The 19,474-nt window shown below is 38.6% G+C and overlaps 3 protein-coding genes across 3 annotated transcripts; 1 reads left to right on the forward strand and 2 right to left on the reverse strand.

Moving 5' to 3' along the window:
* Nucleotides 1-1,223: 1,223 nt before the first annotated feature.
* LOC132698013 (F-box/LRR-repeat protein 16) lies at nucleotides 1,224-8,960 on the reverse strand. The gene is made up of 5 exons (XM_060663837.1): nucleotides 8,017-8,960; nucleotides 5,405-5,696; nucleotides 3,154-3,349; nucleotides 2,949-3,097; nucleotides 1,224-1,737 (listed from the first exon to the last, which is right to left on the reverse strand). Exons 1-5 carry the CDS (start codon nucleotides 8,668-8,670, stop codon nucleotides 1,589-1,591), a joined length of 1,440 nt encoding a protein of 479 aa, XP_060519820.1. The 5' UTR covers nucleotides 8,671-8,960; the 3' UTR covers nucleotides 1,224-1,588.
* A 233-nt stretch (nucleotides 8,961-9,193) lies between these two features.
* Nucleotides 9,194-10,424, forward strand: LOC132698281 (uncharacterized). The gene is made up of 2 exons (XM_060664271.1): nucleotides 9,194-9,935; nucleotides 9,985-10,424. Exons 1-2 carry the CDS (start codon nucleotides 9,598-9,600, stop codon nucleotides 10,397-10,399), a joined length of 753 nt encoding a protein of 250 aa, XP_060520254.1. The 5' UTR covers nucleotides 9,194-9,597; the 3' UTR covers nucleotides 10,400-10,424.
* Nucleotides 10,425-10,571: 147 nt separating this feature from the next.
* LOC132698277 (uncharacterized) lies at nucleotides 10,572-19,430 on the reverse strand. Its single transcript, XM_060664261.1, has 9 exons — nucleotides 19,111-19,430; nucleotides 18,936-19,054; nucleotides 18,430-18,879; nucleotides 18,238-18,370; nucleotides 18,078-18,181; nucleotides 16,566-17,179; nucleotides 15,730-16,025; nucleotides 15,555-15,677; nucleotides 10,572-13,602 (listed from the first exon to the last, which is right to left on the reverse strand). Exons 1-9 carry the CDS (start codon nucleotides 19,235-19,237, stop codon nucleotides 12,272-12,274), a joined length of 3,297 nt encoding a protein of 1,098 aa, XP_060520244.1. The 5' UTR covers nucleotides 19,238-19,430; the 3' UTR covers nucleotides 10,572-12,271.
* Between the last annotated feature and the right edge of the window lie 44 nt (nucleotides 19,431-19,474).

The following is a 19,474-nucleotide window of genomic DNA, read 5'->3' on the forward strand; positions in this document are numbered from 1 at the left end:
AAATTCGACTCTCAGGGTTGCAGTCTCGGAAACGGTAAATGATGCAGGGTATGCAGACAGTAAAGGATAAGGGAAACAAGTTAGGGTAAAGGTGTGAACGATTGAAAAAGTTAGTGCCTATCCTGTGGTACAAAGGCAGGGGTAAATTATAAATTATAATACATTGTTAGAAAGGCAATTAAAATTGCGAAAATCCAATTTGATGTCCTCAAGGAAAACCGACGGTGGTATATAGTAGAAACGATGAAAGAAAAGGTGAATTGTTAATGAGATGTCTAAATTCTAAAACTAGTTAGTTTTGGTTAGTTTTTAACCAGATGGTTAAAAAACAAAATCTAAACCCGCCAAGATAACTTCAATATGTTAATGGCTCAGAACTTCCAACTGTGAAAGTTGAATTTGAAACGCCCGATATACATAGTGGTGACTTTTTCAATGGTATTGTATGAGTAACTTATCATCCATTGGAACATACATCAGATAAAAGGTGATTGATGAAGCTGCCAAAATAAAAAGAAATGTATTTTAGAAAAATCAAATATTTTGATTTTGGTATTTCCTTCCTAGCACAAAACGACGGACTTCAGTAGAATACATAAGTATAAAAATATTAAAACTTAACCTAAGTTAGAAAGAGTTGCCACAAATAAGAAACATTTGGTTAATTGAAACAGATACTTCGACGTTACAATGTATAAATAAAATACCGAAATAACATAAATTTGTACACGTACCATGTCCATGAATTTATCGTACGGACTGAGATTGGCAAGCAAAGCAGAGCGGCGAGTTTAATGTTTAGTTTTTCGAACGATTTTTTTGTTTGGTTTGTGTACGTCATTATTATTATTTTTTATTTTTTTGGTTATCCTCTTACACATCCTAATTTAAAATAGTATGGTATATTTTGCTCAGGCCCTTTTAATTTTCAAAAACTAAAAATACTGAAGACAGAACCCAACGTTAGAAAAAAAAATTGTACGAATCAATCGAAATTCAAAAAAACAAATACGCTATAAACTATAAAACTGACTGAAAATTGCGACACCGTATAGGCGAACCAAGGAACCAAAGAAATGCATAATATAAATAAATAAATAAATATATATATATATATATATATATATATATATATATATATATATATATATATATATATATATATATATATATATATATATATATATATATATATATATATATATATATATATATATGCGTTTCTTTGTTTTTTGTTTTTCTATACGGTGTCGCAATTTTGAACTAAACAATAAAATTTTAAATGGAACGTCTCCTGTAGACAAAACATCAAAATACACAAACCTTATACAATACCATTGGAAAAGTGGTCACTCTGTATATAACAAGTTTATAAAAAAGAAAGTGATCGCAATATCGCGCAGATTGTTAAGACGATTAACTAGTATTGCACAAATAACCGCCGAACTCAGAATGATAATACGGACATATTGCACAGAACAGTGATGAGCATTGTATAGCGTTCGCTGTCCGCTCCCTTTGACAGGTAGCAGTAAATATCGTCTAGCGAGTTTTAAATATCGGCGCGCTATAAGGTAGTATATTGCGCTTATTCTATAACCAGGCAACGTGGGAGATGTTCTCTAAGGTAGTCGAAAAGCTCGCGGGAAGCGCCCGGGCAATTTGTCAGTTCCAGCTCGCGCATGTGCCGCAACTGGATCAAGCTGGATAAGCCGCTCGACGTTAGAAGGGGACAACCTAAAATTTCAAATTGCGATGGGTTCGTCCCACAGAGGCACCTAATAAAAAGAGAGCGATGCCTATAGCGCAACTCAGATATTCCAAATTTGAATTGAATTAGTTACGAGTTATGTATGCGTTTTCTTCTTTATCGATACCAGCTGGGATAGTAGAACAAAGGTATAGAACGTTTGGTTAGAAGAATTAATTAAACTCCTGATGGACGGAAAACTTTTAATTTAATTGATTTATTATTATTTTTACATTTGAAGACAAAATACCCATTGTATTGTTTGTCATATTTAGCGAAAGTGTCCCAAAACAAAAAAAAAACGTAAATTTAAAGTAAGGTTATTGAATATTGAAATTAAAATACGACTGATCAGGTGTGCGTGCACAAGGTGTCATTTTAAAACGTTAGGTTCATTAAACACTGTTGCGAGTCAATTCGAACGTTTCATGAGAGTCAGAAAAAGTACGATATGCAGTGTTTATAAATCTCATACACTGCTTTATTAAATTACAATTTAATAAGCGCGTGCCTGAAGAAATTGTTGCATACCATACCCTCACAAAAAAATTACTATTTAACAAATTTAAAAAAAAGAACGAATATTTTGGTTCGACATTTCAGAACTGACAAACGTCAGTGTTTTAAATATCTTCTAAAAATATCCGACCGTTTCCAACCCGTGACTAAAGTATCTGAAAAATGTTTAATGAAGCCGGCCGGATCGAATCGTCGCATAAATTGGGTATTTTAAAGTAAGGTGTAGAAGACGTACTGTTATTGTATTTCTTTTCCCCCACTGAGATTCCTTCTCGAATAATTAAAATCCATTGTGTGTGCAGAGTACATACATGCATACGCATATAGTAGGTTTGTTTTATTATTTGTTTAGTTTACATTAGAAAAGAGGAGATGGAAATGTTGCTATAATCCAGCTCCACTATTATAAAAGCGACTAATAAAAGTTTCACAATTTCGTGATTTATAAATTCTGAGTACGTAGTTCCTAATTATTGCTTATTTCATATTTATTTTTAATAAATTTTAAATATAGTGGGATAAATTGGGAAACACTGTATTTTAAAGCAGTTTTTTCTATAATTTAGGATAACTTCCAACAACTAAACGTCAGAAAATTAGGACGATATTTACTACGGGTATCTACAACTCTCTTTTTTATTAGTTTTCTCTATAGTTCGCATCTGCTCTAGTTTAGTACCTGCTAGAGATAGTATCTGCAAATTGCGCATGCCGCAAAGGTGCTGCAAACCGAAATCCCTTATCTGGGCGCACCAGCGCAGATACAACGCTTGGAGCGACAGCATCGTCGATATATATCCTATTCCTATGTCAGTCACGTGAACACACCTTAAAAACAATTCGCTTGTGGGCGTTTTTCACGGCACCTGTCGTCACGACTTTACCTGTCGAGCGTGAGCTCCTCCAGCTGGTTCAGGTCGCAGGCTATGTACTCCAAGGCAGCGTCGGTGATACGTGGGCACCAGGACAGGTCCAGAGCACGCAGCTTCTGTAGATTCTCCGCGATCAGTTCCACACCCTCATCTGTTATTTTGCTACACCCTGAGAGGCTGAGGACAGTCAGGTTCGGTAAGGAATGCACTAGAACCAAAACGGTCGTTAAGTGTTGATCCGAAATCGCGCATATACAGTATGTTTTTGGACCCGTTTATATTAAGGTACAGCGTGGAAAAGGTTTAATAATATACTATCATAAACCATCGTTAGAGAACAAGCAAGGTGACAAATGAGACCATGAAAAACGAGAGCAACTCTACAAAGTTCGGGAAATACAATTTTCGGTATGTTTATAATTTTTATTAAATGATCCGTATTTCGCTGTCTTATTTGACATTTTACTTGTTTTTATAATATCTTTAATATAGGTACAACCCAGACAAAACTGTCTGTGCAATGTACGTACATTTTTGATCCATATTAACATATACATGCGGGGATCTAATTTGTTCAGGGTGACCATTTTCTACACTTTACAGTTTTTAAGATCATCAAAAGTCGCAATTGTCTTGTATTGAGTGGTATTGAGTTTGTTTGATTTTTGAATCTAATGAAATTTGGGTTGTGTAAAAAATTAATTCTTTGACAACTGTTGTGTAAAATGCATAGTATCTGCTGTTTCTTCTTAAAACGGCCCTAAAAATTATTTTGATATTGAATTAATACAACGCAATAATGAATTTTGGATGTCCTGCCATCAGGATTCTGTCGCAGTGCCTTTAAACCCGCCCTGAGCGCAAATTGCTTCAAAATTAACTGTAATTAATCGAATCGTCCTCGTTTCGTTACCCTCCATTCAGGCTAAACTGCCCCATTGTTTGGAAAATCCGGATTATAGCTCAAGGGGTTGGGATTTATGCCGCGCCGTTGACAACGGTCGTATACTTTTAGGAGTGTCTACGTGCACCCGGGTAATTTTCGTGCCGGAACTAAGAGTCACAAAGTGGTTTGAGAAAAAAAAAACTTTTATGTTAAAATATAGTAGTGGGAATTGTTTTCTTTGTCAAACACGTTAATAGTGAAAGATAACATTAAAAAGGGATTGTTTAAATTATTTCTCAATGTTTCTACCTGTCATTTAGATTTTTTTGGGGGTAACTCGTTTGTTAACGGTTGTTTTTGCGAAATCATTTCAATGGGTTATCCTTTGATCTTAGTGGCTAATGGCTAATTCTTGTGTTGCTTTGCATTTGGTGGCAAAAAGGTATGTGTAACTGGAAAAAGATTTTGGGTAAGTACAGCATTTAAAATATTGTTATATGATTATTATTTTTATATATTTTAAAAAGAAAATTTTAAATTTTTCCTCTTCTCGAAAAATAATAAAAGTAGGTTAGTTTTGATTAGTTAGTATTTAAAGTTTTTTTTTTAATATAGTTTTACGTTAGCAAAGACTTAATTATTTTTAGTATCAGTTTGTATGCTTTTTTCGGTACTTTGTTTTAACACGTTAGATTACTATAAATTATTTTTATTACAAATATATTGGTAGAATTTTCTAAACGATATACCGCTTTTACAACCTTTTATGGTTTTGACTTGGCAATAAGTTTAAGACCCGTATGTTGCATTTAAAAGTAAGAATGGATTTTTCACTGCATTGACTAATAATAATCGAGGAATCCCACCGATGAAACTCTACACAAATCTGTCAGCTATCAACATTTGTAAGCATGAAGTACCGAAGTACGGTTCTGGAACGTCATTGTGGAATTGTGAATTTATTTATTAAGGGTTACAAAGAGAAACTGAAGTGAGGTAGGTCTGCGGATAGACCTTTATAAAAACTTACTAAGGTTAAATACCGGATTATGTCGTAAAAACGGTATGTCGTTTGGAGAACTCTAAATAAATTAATCAAACATCGAGAATACCTCGTTCTCTTAAACAAGAAGCCGTTTTCTTTCTACGTTAAAATTGGCCGCGTTGTTGCCACTATATCAGTTTAGATCGACTTCACCAATTTTCCCTTAATGTCATAGGCTACTAGACTGTCACCTAGCTCATCTGGTAAGCTTCTAAGTTAAAATCGTAGAATGTGATGAGGTTAGAATACGAGGTTATGTTTAGACCGTTGTACGCAAACGCGAAGCTTTGGACACAGAAATTACTCCGTTATACTTGAATAGTTTTTCTCACCTATGTTGACGACCGCGTGATTAGTGATCTCCCAACACGAGTGAAGTCTCAGTACGCCTAGCGTGTTGCTCTGTTTCGGTGAGAAATAGCCCAAAGCGACGTCCGTCACGTGATACGCCTGCAGCTGAAACTCGTAGAGGGCGGGCAAGAGCTGGGCGACCGCGCCCACCGCCTCATCCGCCACATTGATGCAATCGGTAAGCGTGAGCGAGACGATACGCGGATTGAGACACGCCCACAGACCTGCCTCAGTGATTTCATTACAGCCGGCCAGCTCTAGTTCGTAGAGAGCCTGCCATAAAAAAGTAAAGCTTATGTGAGAGGAACATACGTCGTGTGTTACAGTTTGTTACAGTCTTACGTTTAGTTTTTATGATTTAAAAATAAGTAGTAATAGTATATTATGCAACAAGTGGCAATAAGGAATTTGACTCACGAGTCTATTTGACACGAGCGGAGCGAGTTTTTAATAAACGAGTGAGTTAAAAAGTTTACCGAACGTGTTGCATACTATACTTTTTCTACGACCGTTAGTTTTTGGGTACATTTTCGCAAAACAAAATTCAAAGCATGGGAAATATCTTCGAAAACATCCGATTACTCCCAAATCCGTGCGGTAAAATCCCGGAAATGTCCGAAGTGGCTCGCATTCATGGGGAACGAAACTGACGTGGTAAAGTGACGCTTCCCGCACGCTAGATCAGTGGGTAATTAGGGGTTTTACAGACGGGAGTAGAAAAAAAAGTTTTCGTTCCAGTTCTAAATAAAAATTAATAATTAAAATAATAATTAAAACATTTTGACCATTTAATTCTTTACTTTGTTTTTTGTAGATAACGTTTACATTTTTCTTAATAATTTATTAAATATAGGTAAGCAATATAGCTGTAGATATCTGCAAGCAATTTTGAAGCCAGCGTAAAAAAAAGGACATTCTTGTGTCTCACGGGCGAGACATTTCAAAACTCGCTGTCAGTGAATGAGACCTATCATTTTAAATCCCGTTTTGGGCCGATAAGGCCTTGATGCGTTCAAAAATTAACATGCGGCATTTTTTCGGCAGAACTAAACTAAAGATTTTTGTTTGTTAGTAAATCGTGTGATGAATCAAAATGTGACTTGAAGAAGTTTTTTTTTCTGTTTCCAATGTTCATCTTTTGTTATTATTCATTACCGTTCGTCGATAATTCTGTGCCGCGATAATTTGTTGACCTTGAAAACGCGAATGACGTCGAACGTTCCAATGAAAAATCTATTCTTGCTAAATGTCGGATTATACCCGGTATACCACGAAGTGCGGACTATTGCTATTTTTTTTTATTTTTAGAGGAACCATATCTATTAAATTAACAAAGTAGTCGGACTTACAAGCTGATTAAAATCAAAAAATTGATTTAAAATTAAAAATAACCCCATTCGATGCGTCAGAAGATTGTTCTTGCATATTCTGCTCAGGAACATGACAGAATAGTTTTAAACGCTGCAAAAATGTGTATTTAAATATGCTCAAAAATCTATTATATCGAACAAAATGTCTTTAAACTTTAATCTCGTTTTTTTACTACCTACTCTGAAATACTTAATTATCACGAATCCAGAATGAAGCGCCTTATACATTTTTAAATTTAGTAAATAAATGTTTATTTCAAATTAAAACCACATTCGATACGTCCCAAGATTGTTAATTAGATTAAGATCTTAATTAGCATGAAAAATACTACTACTTTCCTAATAGCGTTCTAAAATAAAAATAAAGTTAGCACTTAATTTGGTACACGGATTTTTGTTCGTCCACGGAGTGGGAAAACCGCGTGTGTTAAGGTTTTCGGCTGGCGATGGGTACAATAATTTCCGTCGTAAATCGATCTCGCGAGTCCTGGCAAGGGTCCCAAATTCCGATCAGCACCTTTTTCCTTTGCCAAAGTCGCCTCGACCGACGCTTTATAGCTGTATCGATTATCGGAGACGACAATCCGTAGAAATGTTTTGCAGAAATTGTCTGCATCAAAAACGAAAAATTTCCAATTAAGATTAAAAAAAACTATTTTTTAAATAAATTGTGGTTGGTTTAAATTTGTCAACATTTGATCGTTTGGGTTCCTTAAACGCGTTGGTGAAATTAAATCACTCACACGCTGGCATTCACTAAGGCGCTCAACGGCCTTACTGTTCGACTGACTGCGTCTATTATGAGCAGTGCTCCCTTTTATAGTACGAAGCGTTCATCGTCTTCCAGCATCGGTAATCACGCTCCGATTCACGCGTACCCGACGAGGTTCTTGGAACGCAGACAGGGACAACCCATTCGGATCTCTTATCACAATCATCTTTCGCAATTTTAACTTTATTTATACCGGCCTTTATGGCTAGTTTAGGTAACGTATAAAGTTAGGTATGATTTTTAAGCAATAATGATAGTTATTCTGCCGATTTTTGCGCGTTTTTATTTAGGAAAGAGCGTGTTTAGAATGTGAATGTGATGTTTAGAATTTTAAATAAATCTTTGAACGCTGACCAAAATGAACAGTTCCTTCCTGTGTAATCCGTAATTTTTTTCTATATCTAAGTAGGGTTCGCGGGTTGTTGTTAGAAAGGGTTCTTTATTCCCTTACCTGCAAATGATCCATCAGAGATTCGAGTCCGCGGTCCGTGACGCTCGAGCATCGCAAATTTAACACGTGTATGTGTTTGGACGCCAACGGGAACGTGTTTATCAAATCCAGCACGTCCTCGTCGTTCGCCCCGACCAAACATAAACTGTGAAACCCGCGCCTCAACAGAGACGAATATAAGCGTGCACGCTCATTTCCCTGAGACCCCTTCATCTCGCGACACTGTAATACAGGCACCAAACCGGTCCAGTACTTCGGGTACCTGTACAGTACGTCTCGCCACTTCGCACACACTTGCGCCAACACGCACCTCTCGCAGGGACTGAAATAAAGAAAGAAGCGGACCAAAAATTTGTCGTCCGTCATCAGCTGATCCCACGTTAGGTACGAGGGTAACTGCTTCGGTTTCCGATTGACGGGGTGCGAGGTCGGGGGCGGTTTATGGTGATGACCACGCGACGACAACAGCCTGGACGGTTTTTCGGGCGCCCCGACGGCGTTATTGCTGCTGCCGCAGAAGACGTTCGTCACGCGTTCCATAACGCTGCCCTTGGAGGAGTGGTGCTTGCTACCTCTCAGGCCCAGGCCGTTGATACGTTTGGAGAGCTCCGCGGAGGCGCGTTCCACGACGCCCTGTGCCGAAATCGACGACATCGGACGGTCCGTTATATTAAACGATGTCACCCGTTTACGACATTATTTCGCCCGTGTAACAAAGTGGACGCGCCGTGACGCCCGTCCGACACACACTGGTTGTGGGGGAAGAGCGCGCTTGTATACCCTCGCGGACTATTCGCGGACGATCAATACTAGCCCTCCCCTAAGCGACCGGATTATTTGGTCGGTGCGCTTTTTTTGGGGGAATCGTGTATATCGCCGTACACGATGATTTTATCGTATACAATTGATAGACCGGATTGATAAATACGAAGATGAAATTTGGCTCCACGTTCCCCTGCATAAAACTCCGTCAAAGCCACACAACCGCTTCAAACGTTGTTTTTATTGATCGTTTGGGAGACTTAAAATGCTTATTTGGAATAAATCGTTTGGACCGGGACCGCTGATGACGTCAGGTTAAGCGTGATGACGCGCCCCGAGATTAACGTGTTTAAAATTATTCATTCGAATTCCAATAACGTGCGCAATGTTGTGTCCCCACAAGTCGATTCGTGTCGAAATAGGCTAGAGTTCGGTTCATTTTTCTGACATTGGTAAATTTAAAGAAAAACTTTAAATAATCATTTAAACTTTCACGCCCAAGATGTCGCAACCGAGTTATTTGAACGGGCGCATGCATCGGATATAATAGATACAGTTTGGGGTACTGGAAAAAGTTGAATCGAAATTAAAATGTTCTATGTCGATCAACAATTTTCATCGGTAGAGTTTTGAACCTTTCCATAACATGTGATTCGATAAAACAGCCCAATGTTACTGAAGCATAGATTACAGCACCATTAGTCTGACGGCCATTGTTCTCTGATTTGTTTATTTATTACTTCTATTTGCAACTTTATTTTCAATTTTATGTTAAAACTCATATGAGATTATTTTGTTGCCAAACCCGAAAAGATTAAAATGGATCAGTTAGCAGTCGAAAAGAAGCTGGCCGTGAGCTACACCCTCTGTGCCATAGCGGGGGCTGTGGCTAGTATTACCATGGGCATAACATGGGGCCATTGGTATCATACACTAGATAAATGCATCGGCAAAAACTGCAGTTGCATCTTGTACGGATTAAATACCCCATCAACGTTTCTAGGTGGCGATCAAGCGCCATGTATTTGGGTCACTTTTGGACCTTTGATTTATGTCTTTTGTTGCATATGTCTGACTTGTTTTCACGGATATAGAGTTTTGTTTACTACTAAAGCCCCACGTATGACAACTACTAGGACTGTGATAGCAAAGACTGAGTAAGTGTACTTTGTGTCAAACTTTGAAAATCAATTACCAAAATTTTAGACCTGGTGAAGCAGTAAGGATACAAACCATAGCTCAGGAGGACATAAGCCCGTTGCCTCGGACGTTTTGGATAGTCGTATCCGCCATATCAGTTTTTTTCTTTGTTTATGCTCTTGTGCATTTTTCTATATTTCTGGATGGATTCTACTCCACCTGCACCGAGTACAGAAAAGTTCTGGAAATACTCTTGGGTGTGGATGGAACCGCCTTGCCTGTTATCCATGGTAGACTTTATTGCCAAGGCATTTTTGATTTCATGGACTACATGCAGCTTGATAGTGTCAATGCATCTCGCAATGGTTTCCTCAATACTGGACTGGCTTTGGTGCTGGGAGTAATTGCATCTGCTTTTTCATGGATTGTATTCCTCTTTGCTAGCTGGTTGAATATACTAATGACCAGAAGACGTGATTAACCTTCACATTTTAAATTGAAACTTAATCATTCCAAGTACAAAAGTATTTTTTATCTAATAAGATTTTACACTTTTTTTAATTACGAAAATGCTGACTGAACTTACACAATTAGTATTTTAAGATAATAAGGTATGAGTATTGGATACTAGAATATACACACATTTTTTTAGGAGATTTATTTGCAAAATTCTAGCATTAATCACTAAATTTTTAGTAATGGGGGAAGATGCTGGAATCTTGCCATTTATTTAGTGTTTTATAAGCACCAATTTGTCAATATCACCTTTTTTGTTTAATTGCCAGTTTAAGCAATTATTGCCAAGTGTACTTAGCTAAGATAGGTCTAGTATTAAATTTATATTTATAACAATAGTTTTTTACTTTGTTGTTTGTACCAACTGATTTCAACAAAAATCCATAACAGAACCAAGGCAAAAGGAGTGTGACACCCCTTAATATTTTTGAACCCCAAAGTTGAAGTTAGATAAAATCTTATCTTCTAAAGTATAAATGGATTCTAAAGACTACTGAGGAAACAAATTTCGTCAGTATTATCACCAATCCATATTACAGAACAAAGTGGCCGGCCAGTGTTAATACTTTTTTAGATAGCATCGTCAACTTGCAAAACCTAATGAATCGAATAAATACATGCTGCAATGAATATGGTCCAAAGATCCACCTTAACAAAACTAAATTTATGATCATTACTAAATCACCAAGCATAAATATCTATATAGTAGTAAACAACATGAACATTGAAAGAGTGGACTCGTACAAGTACTTGGGAATAACTTCAAACGTAGATCAGACCAAAGAAATAAAATTATGAATTGAAACTGCACGATCAGCGTTTGTTAGGCTTGAAAAGTTCTTTACCAACACGGACTTGTGTTTGACCTCTGGTATTACAGAAGGATTTTGCAGATATCATGGACAGAAATGATCTCAAAAGGATGAGATGTGAGTCGGAAATTCTTATAAAAATCAAAAAGAGGAAACTTGGTGATTAGGGACTGGTTCGGCTGCAGCAGCTGAGCTATTTAGAGCGGCTGTCAACAAGATTGCCATGATGATTTTCAACCTGGGACAGAAGATGGAACCTCTATCCAAATTTCACCAACAAAATGCTCATTTCGTGCCCAGGCTGGTGACGAGATTTGCTCATTAAATAATGCCATGCCATTTTTAAAACACCCTGCATATTAAAGCGCAAACGAGGCACACAATATTCACTGCAGCAGTTTTGTGTTAAAGCTCTATGCGAAGAAATAACAGTATTAGAAAGCGAGAAAAAAGTTACAATCAACATTATTTTCAATAACGTACATGGTGTATATATATCTTTATTTTTAAATAAATCTTATTACAAAATTACATTTCAAGGCAATTTCAATTAACATAACGTCAATTCTTAAATGACGCGGTCATAAATATATTTTTGTGGAATAGGTAGCTTTACACTTACGCTCTTTCGTATGCTATAGCGGTGTCCTGATGGCGCATACGAGGGTGCATCGATTGCGTAGGATAGAACGAAAATGTAAAGATGCCAGTTGAGTGAAAATAGTATATTTGTAATCACAATTTCAGTGTTAATAATACTGCTGGGATAAGAAGGAATCGATCGATTTGAGAAATAATAAGCATAAACGTGAAAAATATAAACCTGTCGAAACAAAAAAAAAGTTTTCGCTACAACAGCGTCCTATTTAAGCTGGGATAGTCTGCAACGGTGAGTTAAAAATACTCTATGATATACTCTATATAGAAAAACTATTTTCTCTCCTAAATCCTATACATCCGTATTAAACGATTACAGCCATTTTTCCTTACCAAAACCGAAGACGAATCTCTGGAGGGGACATAAATCAAACATTATGATAGAACGGGTTCGCTTTTCTTTTAACGTCTATCGGGCGTCTTCCATCCTCCTGCTCTGGGCTGCGGACCACCTCAAATGGCAGTTCCGAGTCGTGGATAACCTCCCGATCGTCGGAGGGAAAGTCTTCGAAGCTCATGTTGCTAAATCCCTCATCCAGCCTCAATTTCGTTGGCGTTCTCTTCGATTTTTGGCTCGATTTCTTCGAGCCGCCGGACGTTTTCGCAATCCTTATAAGCTTTGGGGAAGTCAGATTACTGGTCTCGTCCGAGACACTGTCATCCATTAGGCAGTATTTGGATTTCTGCTCTTTATCTTTTCTCTTATCCTTTTTGAGTTTCGCATACTCTTCCAACGCGGGGAACTTAAAACCCGGATCCGAGACGATCAAAGTATTGCAATTGTTAAAATTAGATTCGAAATTCAGAGATGGTGTTTTATGCACGCTGATATTCGAGCTAATAGTGGGCGGAACGTCCACTAGTTGGTCGCTGGTATGAAAGTCCGGCGATAGAAACGGATTTAAGCAAGTCTTGGCTGCGAGTTTTGGCTTTTGGTTGACCTTCCTGGTCCTCGTTCTACCGAACGGCGCCATCGCGAACACGTCCGCGTGATCTTCAAAGCTACTCGAAGGCGGTATCCACAAACCCGCCGTCGGACCTTTGTCCTTGGACCATTTCGGTCCGGTTTGGACCTCGCAATCGGAATCCAGCTCGTCGTCCATTAGCAAAGGTCGATCGCCATACTGGTGTCCAATAAACAGCATATCCTCCGACGGCGCGGCCGCCATTTTGACGCCGCGCTTTTGTTTTGCCTTAATCATTCTACCGTCACTATCCTCGTCCGGAGCTGCCATACTTTCGCATTCCGCGTGATACGCAGACGACCCGCAGGTTTTTATACTCTGACTCACGGTCTCGCCGGTAAGTATCGGAGCCGGCACTATGTCATCGTCTAACCTCAAATCGCTCGCCGAACCTATGGAATCGTCGTCCGACTCCACCCCTTTCGGGTGGGAACCCTTGACAAGCGACTTTTCCGTGATATTCGCTTTGCGTTTCTTTTTCGGTTTATTATTAGCGTTTTCGTGGTCGCTACTATCCGAACTGGCGTCGTATACGCCTTGGATGAGTTTCTCGTATTTGGACCTATTCTCCAAGGGAGGTTTTACGTACGACGGGGACGTGTCTAGGTCGCTCTCGGTCTCGGTCGTTATTAGGGGGGCTTCGCCCTCCGACGAGAAGACCTGCCTTTCCGGCGAATAATTGTCGGTCGCGCTTTCCTCTATTAGAGGTTCCGGAACGTTTTTCGCCGCGTAAGCTGAAATAGAAACGCAAGTCTCTGATTGTACTACGCAAGACTGCAACGGTTTGTGTTACTGTCTCAATAGTTATTGTACCGCGTGCCTCATTAGTGGATGGAATATTATAGGAGTTAGGTTGGCGAACGAAATAGGGCGTCACATTTAAAAACTCCTAGTACCTAGAACTTCTCACGACTAAAGTACCAAAAAGTTTCTCCGCCTTGTCTAAGAAAGAAATAAACCATCATACTGGTTGAAGCTATCCCGAGTGGGGGAGGGGATATTTAAAATTTTCTTCAAATGGAAATGGTTTTATTGCCTAACCGCCACTAACGAATCACTCGGTACACATGTGTGGGATAGAGATTCCGATGTATTCCCAATGTTAGCACTATAGGGAGTCTTTCTTCATCGATAAGAAATATTATTTAAAGTGGTTTTTCAGAAAAACATATTCGTCGAACTAAATCCCTTGTTTTTCGGACTCTTCTGTCTTCAAGAAAGGACGTTTTTTTATTATTATTTACTGAGTAGAAAAGCAAAGACCGTTCTCAAGGAAAAAGAAAACAAGATAAAGATCACTCGTTGCCATTAGGGGCAGCAAAATCCTTAGTACCCGGTATATGAGACATATTTGAATATACCATATGAAAGGTGCGAAAATGTCGACACGAGTGTTTTTGCTTTTTTTTTGTTCTAGAACTCTATTGACTTATCTACTGAACTGAAAACGGGACGGACTAAAAGGGCTGTTTCAAATATAAGGACGGTGGGACTGTTCAAGCGCCGACTCGTTAGTAATAAAACCCACCACCGACATTCTGGAACAGCCATTTTTAGAGAGCAGGGAAATTAAGCGTACACTCGGGGAAAATAACAGACCGGACTGACTGGATAAGCAACTTTATTGCTGCACGAAATACATAACTATCCAAGGATAACTTTTCTTATTTAACTCTAGCACAATCACAATAACAATGTCGGTTTGATGCGTATGTATAAAGTAATTTTTACAAATGGAATTCCGTGGATATGCGTAGTGAACTTAAAACATGATCGCACGTATTGATAGTTTTTAGACTTCTAAAAATGCTGTTCCAAAATATAAATGAACTGGAAAGCGAGACTGATAACCAGTCGAACTAGTCGCAAAACACCAGTAATGTTTCGACAGTGTTGCCAATTGAAAGTGTATTTTAGAAAAATTACCAAACGAGTACTTTATTTCATAATGTATGTGATTCAAATGAACTTCCTTGATGTTTTATTTAGACAATGAATTCTCAAAAATAAATGAAAATTTGTTTTCGAAATTTGGAAACTTATTCAAAATTCTCCGACATTTTCGTGCCAACCCCGCAATAAAGGTACGCGGATGTGATTGGCAACACTGCGTCTTCGTTGCGGTTGCTGTAGTTTTCCGGTAAATTTTGAATATTTTTGGGCAAACTTTCAATTAGAGCGAAACGCTTATCATTTTTAGTTTAGTATTTTATGTTCAACAGTTTCAGTCAATTTTATCTGTCATGTACGTCTCCTAAATAATCTAAAAGATAAATTAAAATATGGGGATTTTCAAAAATAATAAATTTTCCTTTTTTTTCAATTTCTTAAATATACACAATATATGACTAGTATAATAATTGTCTTTTCAAATTTCTCGCTACAGGCTCTTGGATCCTGGAATGACTTGGCAAAATCCATATAATTTTTATCCGGTTTAAGTACACAAAAATATCGATTATGATTTATGGTAAAACACATGGGAAGAAAATATACATTTTCGTATGATAAGTATGCATAAAACTTAATAGGATACCATGCAGTCAAAAACGACGAAGGAAAACTTTGAATAAAATAGGAAATAGGGGTAATAAGCCGAAAGGAACTCTTCAATGTACGTTTGAACTAATCAAAGATTTCATCTGGTTTGCAGAGAACCGAACCCCTGTTAGTTATGTCGTATTACCTGAGGACTGCAACCGCGCCTTTGACGGCTTGCCGCGTGGCCGCGCCGGCAGGCTGAAAGGTGCCCCACCGAACGGGTCCTCTATAACCGGCTGCTCTCCCGTCGACATCGTCCCTTGAATACCTGTAACGGAGGTTTAAGGCGAACGATATTTCTCACAGTCGCAGGTCCTTACTGCTCTGACTGCCCCTTCTGATCCGGTCAAATTCCGCGCCAAAAATATGGTCCTCTGTTAAGTGACCAAACGAGGAGGGTTCCTCAAACGGGTTCCAATCCGCCACGTCAGCCGAAAGAGATCTGCTGTCTGCGCCCAACGGCTGACTCACGTCGGTCGTAGAGGCGGAGCTGCCCATTGGCGCCATCTGTTTCGTAACTTCGTTGGTACAAGCTTGGGTAGGGGAATCGCGGGGTCTTGGCTTAATGGACGACTCGAACGGGGCCAAGAATAGGGTCGTTTCACTTGCGAATACCCTGAAATGACAACGACGCTGACGCCATCTTAAGCCCGGCAGACACGATGCAATTTTTGTTTCTTAATTTATCATCGGTCGCGATAATTTGGTCGAAAACAAAACCCGAGGGGTCGTAATACGATAGCGGAATAACACGCGTTTCGTATATGAAATTATTATAAATAATTTATTGGTAGAAATAATTCGCTAACACTAAAAAGATTTAAAATAAAAAAAATCCGAAGTATAGAAAACCCAGATAAGGAATCAATATGAAAACATTATCCAAAACCTAAACACATAGTTTTTTAAATGGCGATCTTTCTATAGTAAATATTTACAGTTATGTTTGGTGATTATGGTTAACGTTATGAAATCAAACGCCTTGCGCCGATTTTCATGACTTAAAGGGCAAAATTTCCAGTCGTTTAGAATATTTATAAAAGCTCTTTGTGAACATAATTACTTATCTTAGCTTCCAAACGCAAGGAGTGAAATGACTCACGCATGCGCAGATTGAATATTCCGATCCAAAGAATTATCAGAAACAACAACTCACTTGTTGAAAGCAGTGGTATCGCTCATGTTTCTCCTGTGACCTTTCGGGACCGACAGCGTCGGGGACGACGGAGGTGTAGTTGTAGATATAAAGTTCGTCGACTCTGTAAACCCCGATCCGGACGACTGACGTCCCAGGTTACCGGATCCGAACAGCTGGTTCTCTCCGGATCCGGGTGACGTCACATTGACTACCGCCTCCGCGGGCGACCCTGACGACGGGTCATCTCGGAAAGGATCGGGATAGATGGACGACTGGAAAAGGGCATCGAACGGTTGCTGCGTTTGCGGAAAATAATCACCGGGAAAGCTGGTAGGTGTCGGAAAGGCGGAACCGTAAGAAACGCCGCTACCTGGGGCAGATACGGTCGCGATGGGGCTCTGGGACTTTTTCGAGCCGGGACTTGGACTGATCGTCAACGGGATACTGTTCAAGGTGAGGGGTGCCGCCGCGGTTCCCTTGGGACGTTGCCGCGGCATCACGCTCGTCCCCTCCACCGCGGGGGGCATGACGGTCGAGGATTTGTTTAGGCCCGGCTTGATTTGAATCGCTTTCTTGTGTTCGGATTCGAACAGAGGCACGGGCAGATCTTCTAGGTTAGGCGTCGGGGATTTCTAATTCAAAGAATTTCGTTACCACCGTTATCGGAAATTGGCGATCACATAGGAAATATTTTTTAAAAATTTCGAAAACGCTCTTTTCTAACGACGTTTTACTATTTTTGGGAAACATATATAGTAAGTAAGAAGTAAAAGAAGAAAAATTTTTAATGCATAATCTTTGACTGTGATCATGAAAATTTTAAAAAAGAGGTATCAAAGCTATGGGGAATAAATTAAACATGGATTAAGTTTAGTGATTAGTTTGATATACATTTTCTAGATCTTCCTAGTGTGCAAAAAAAAGTTAATGAATTTAAATGCTTCTAGGCCAGAGGTTTAAATTTTCACTATTTAATATGCTAGGTCAAAGATCTCGTCCTTTTAAAAATATACTTTAAATTCACAAAATCATCAAATTTGTTCATTAGAACTAAATTGGAATAAGTTAATCTAGAAATTTTGATATCTTGAAATCACCCCTGGCGGATGGGGGTGTAACATTACCTGACATAGCCAAGGCTACCTTTCATTTTTTTGCGACGCGTAAAAATTTCAGCCAATCAATACTTTTAGGCTCATCTTGCTAATTTCAGTTTTCAGTATTAAAAACATTGGCCAGTTATTAGTTAGAACCAATTGCTACATTAATAAAGGGCAGTACTTCAAATGCTATGGAGTTAAAACAATTAAACATATTAGGCATAAAAATGTGGTCATTTTAAATTATTATAAGTTATTACCCCACACTTAATATATTTTAATTTATGTGTTTCCTATAGTTTAATAAGCCACTAGCTTTTAGCAAAAATTCTACAAATAAGATTAGTTTGTAAATTGTTATCTGCTTTTTTAATAAGGGTTATAAAGTGTGATTATAAAATTTTAATCAAACAAAATAAAATCTATCTACCATTAAGTTTTTAACCGGGTTTTCCTTTCCTAGCAATTGAAACGCTACGCAACTGACTTGATATATATCCGGACGTTTATCAGGATCAGGCTCCAACATAAAACCTACAAATAAATAATTAAGGGTCAAACTTCACAAAACAGCTGCGTTTGTAACATACAAATGAGCTGATGCACGCCCCTGGAATACCGAGAGTTGTCTGGAATGAAAAAGTTTCCACTTTGAATTGCCAATGTACTTTCCCCAAAAGGTAGAGAGAAATAACAAAGCCTGTATAACAGGCAACCTAGGGCCTAACAAAAATTAAATTTGTAAATGTATTTATACATACAAAATCATAGAGAATTTTTACCCAAATATCGGCTTTTGTCGATATCGGCTTGCCGCAATACATGTCCACCATTTCAGGTGATCTGTAGCTCAAAGTCGTGTATCTCTTGATTTCTTCTTCTACTACAGCGACCCCCTTGTCAGTCGGATTCAGTACCCGCGCAGTGGCCGAACCAAAGTCACACAGCACATAGTTACCATTGTCCCCTACCAAAATATTTTCTACTTTTAAATCTCTATGAATAATGGGAGTTTTGCAGTGATGCAACCGGGACACCGCTTCGCAAATATCACAGAATATGGTTAGAACTTCGCCCTCTGTAAAATTGGGCTTGCCACGGGCTTTCATCAGACTGAAAACATTATCAGAACAATAAGGCATCAGGAGAAGCACTTCATAGACCCCGCCGCCAGTTGCAGTTAAACTAGAATCCACATAGCCAATTATATTTTTGTGCCCGTTCAAGCTACTCTGAAATAAATGATTTTTTTAACCTATGAGTTGTTCCAATTTAAAGAATGTCTTACAGTTATCTGAATTTCGCGTTTGGCGACATTAAGGTCTTGCTCATTATTGACGTACATTCGTTTAAGAGCATAGCGAACGCCGTTGTTGCCCTTCACGAGGTAGACGATGGCGAAACCACCTAAATGGGTAACCTGAATGTGAAAGTTCAACCCTCTGACCCCTGGCAAGTCTTACCTTCTGCCAACACTTCCTCGACGGTCACAGTTTGTCGGCCGACAGTAAACACTTTGCCCACTACCGTGCTGCTTTCCTTGGAAGTGTTGTCGATTTTCGTCTCGATTTTTGAAAATAGTTTTTTCATCCTGCTGGCGAGAAACCGACACACATTTAGTTTTGTCGTTTTCGGTTTTAAGCTTCAGCGATCGGAATTGAAGACGCAAATGGTCATCATTCAACTCGACCTCAATTTTTTTTTTGGGCACCCGAATTAATAGTTTTAATTAAATAATACTTTTTTCCGCATATTAGTGACGTTTCTTTCGGTATTGGGCGAAATGACAACCTAGATGACGTTTGCTGGACATTTCAGCATAGATCA

The sequence above is a fragment of the Cylas formicarius genome, unplaced genomic scaffold (genome assembly GCF_029955315.1).
Source record: "Cylas formicarius isolate icCylForm1 unplaced genomic scaffold, icCylForm1.1 PGA_scaffold_2__14_contigs__length_35257938, whole genome shotgun sequence".
Taxonomy (NCBI): domain Eukaryota; kingdom Metazoa; phylum Arthropoda; class Insecta; order Coleoptera; family Brentidae; genus Cylas; species Cylas formicarius.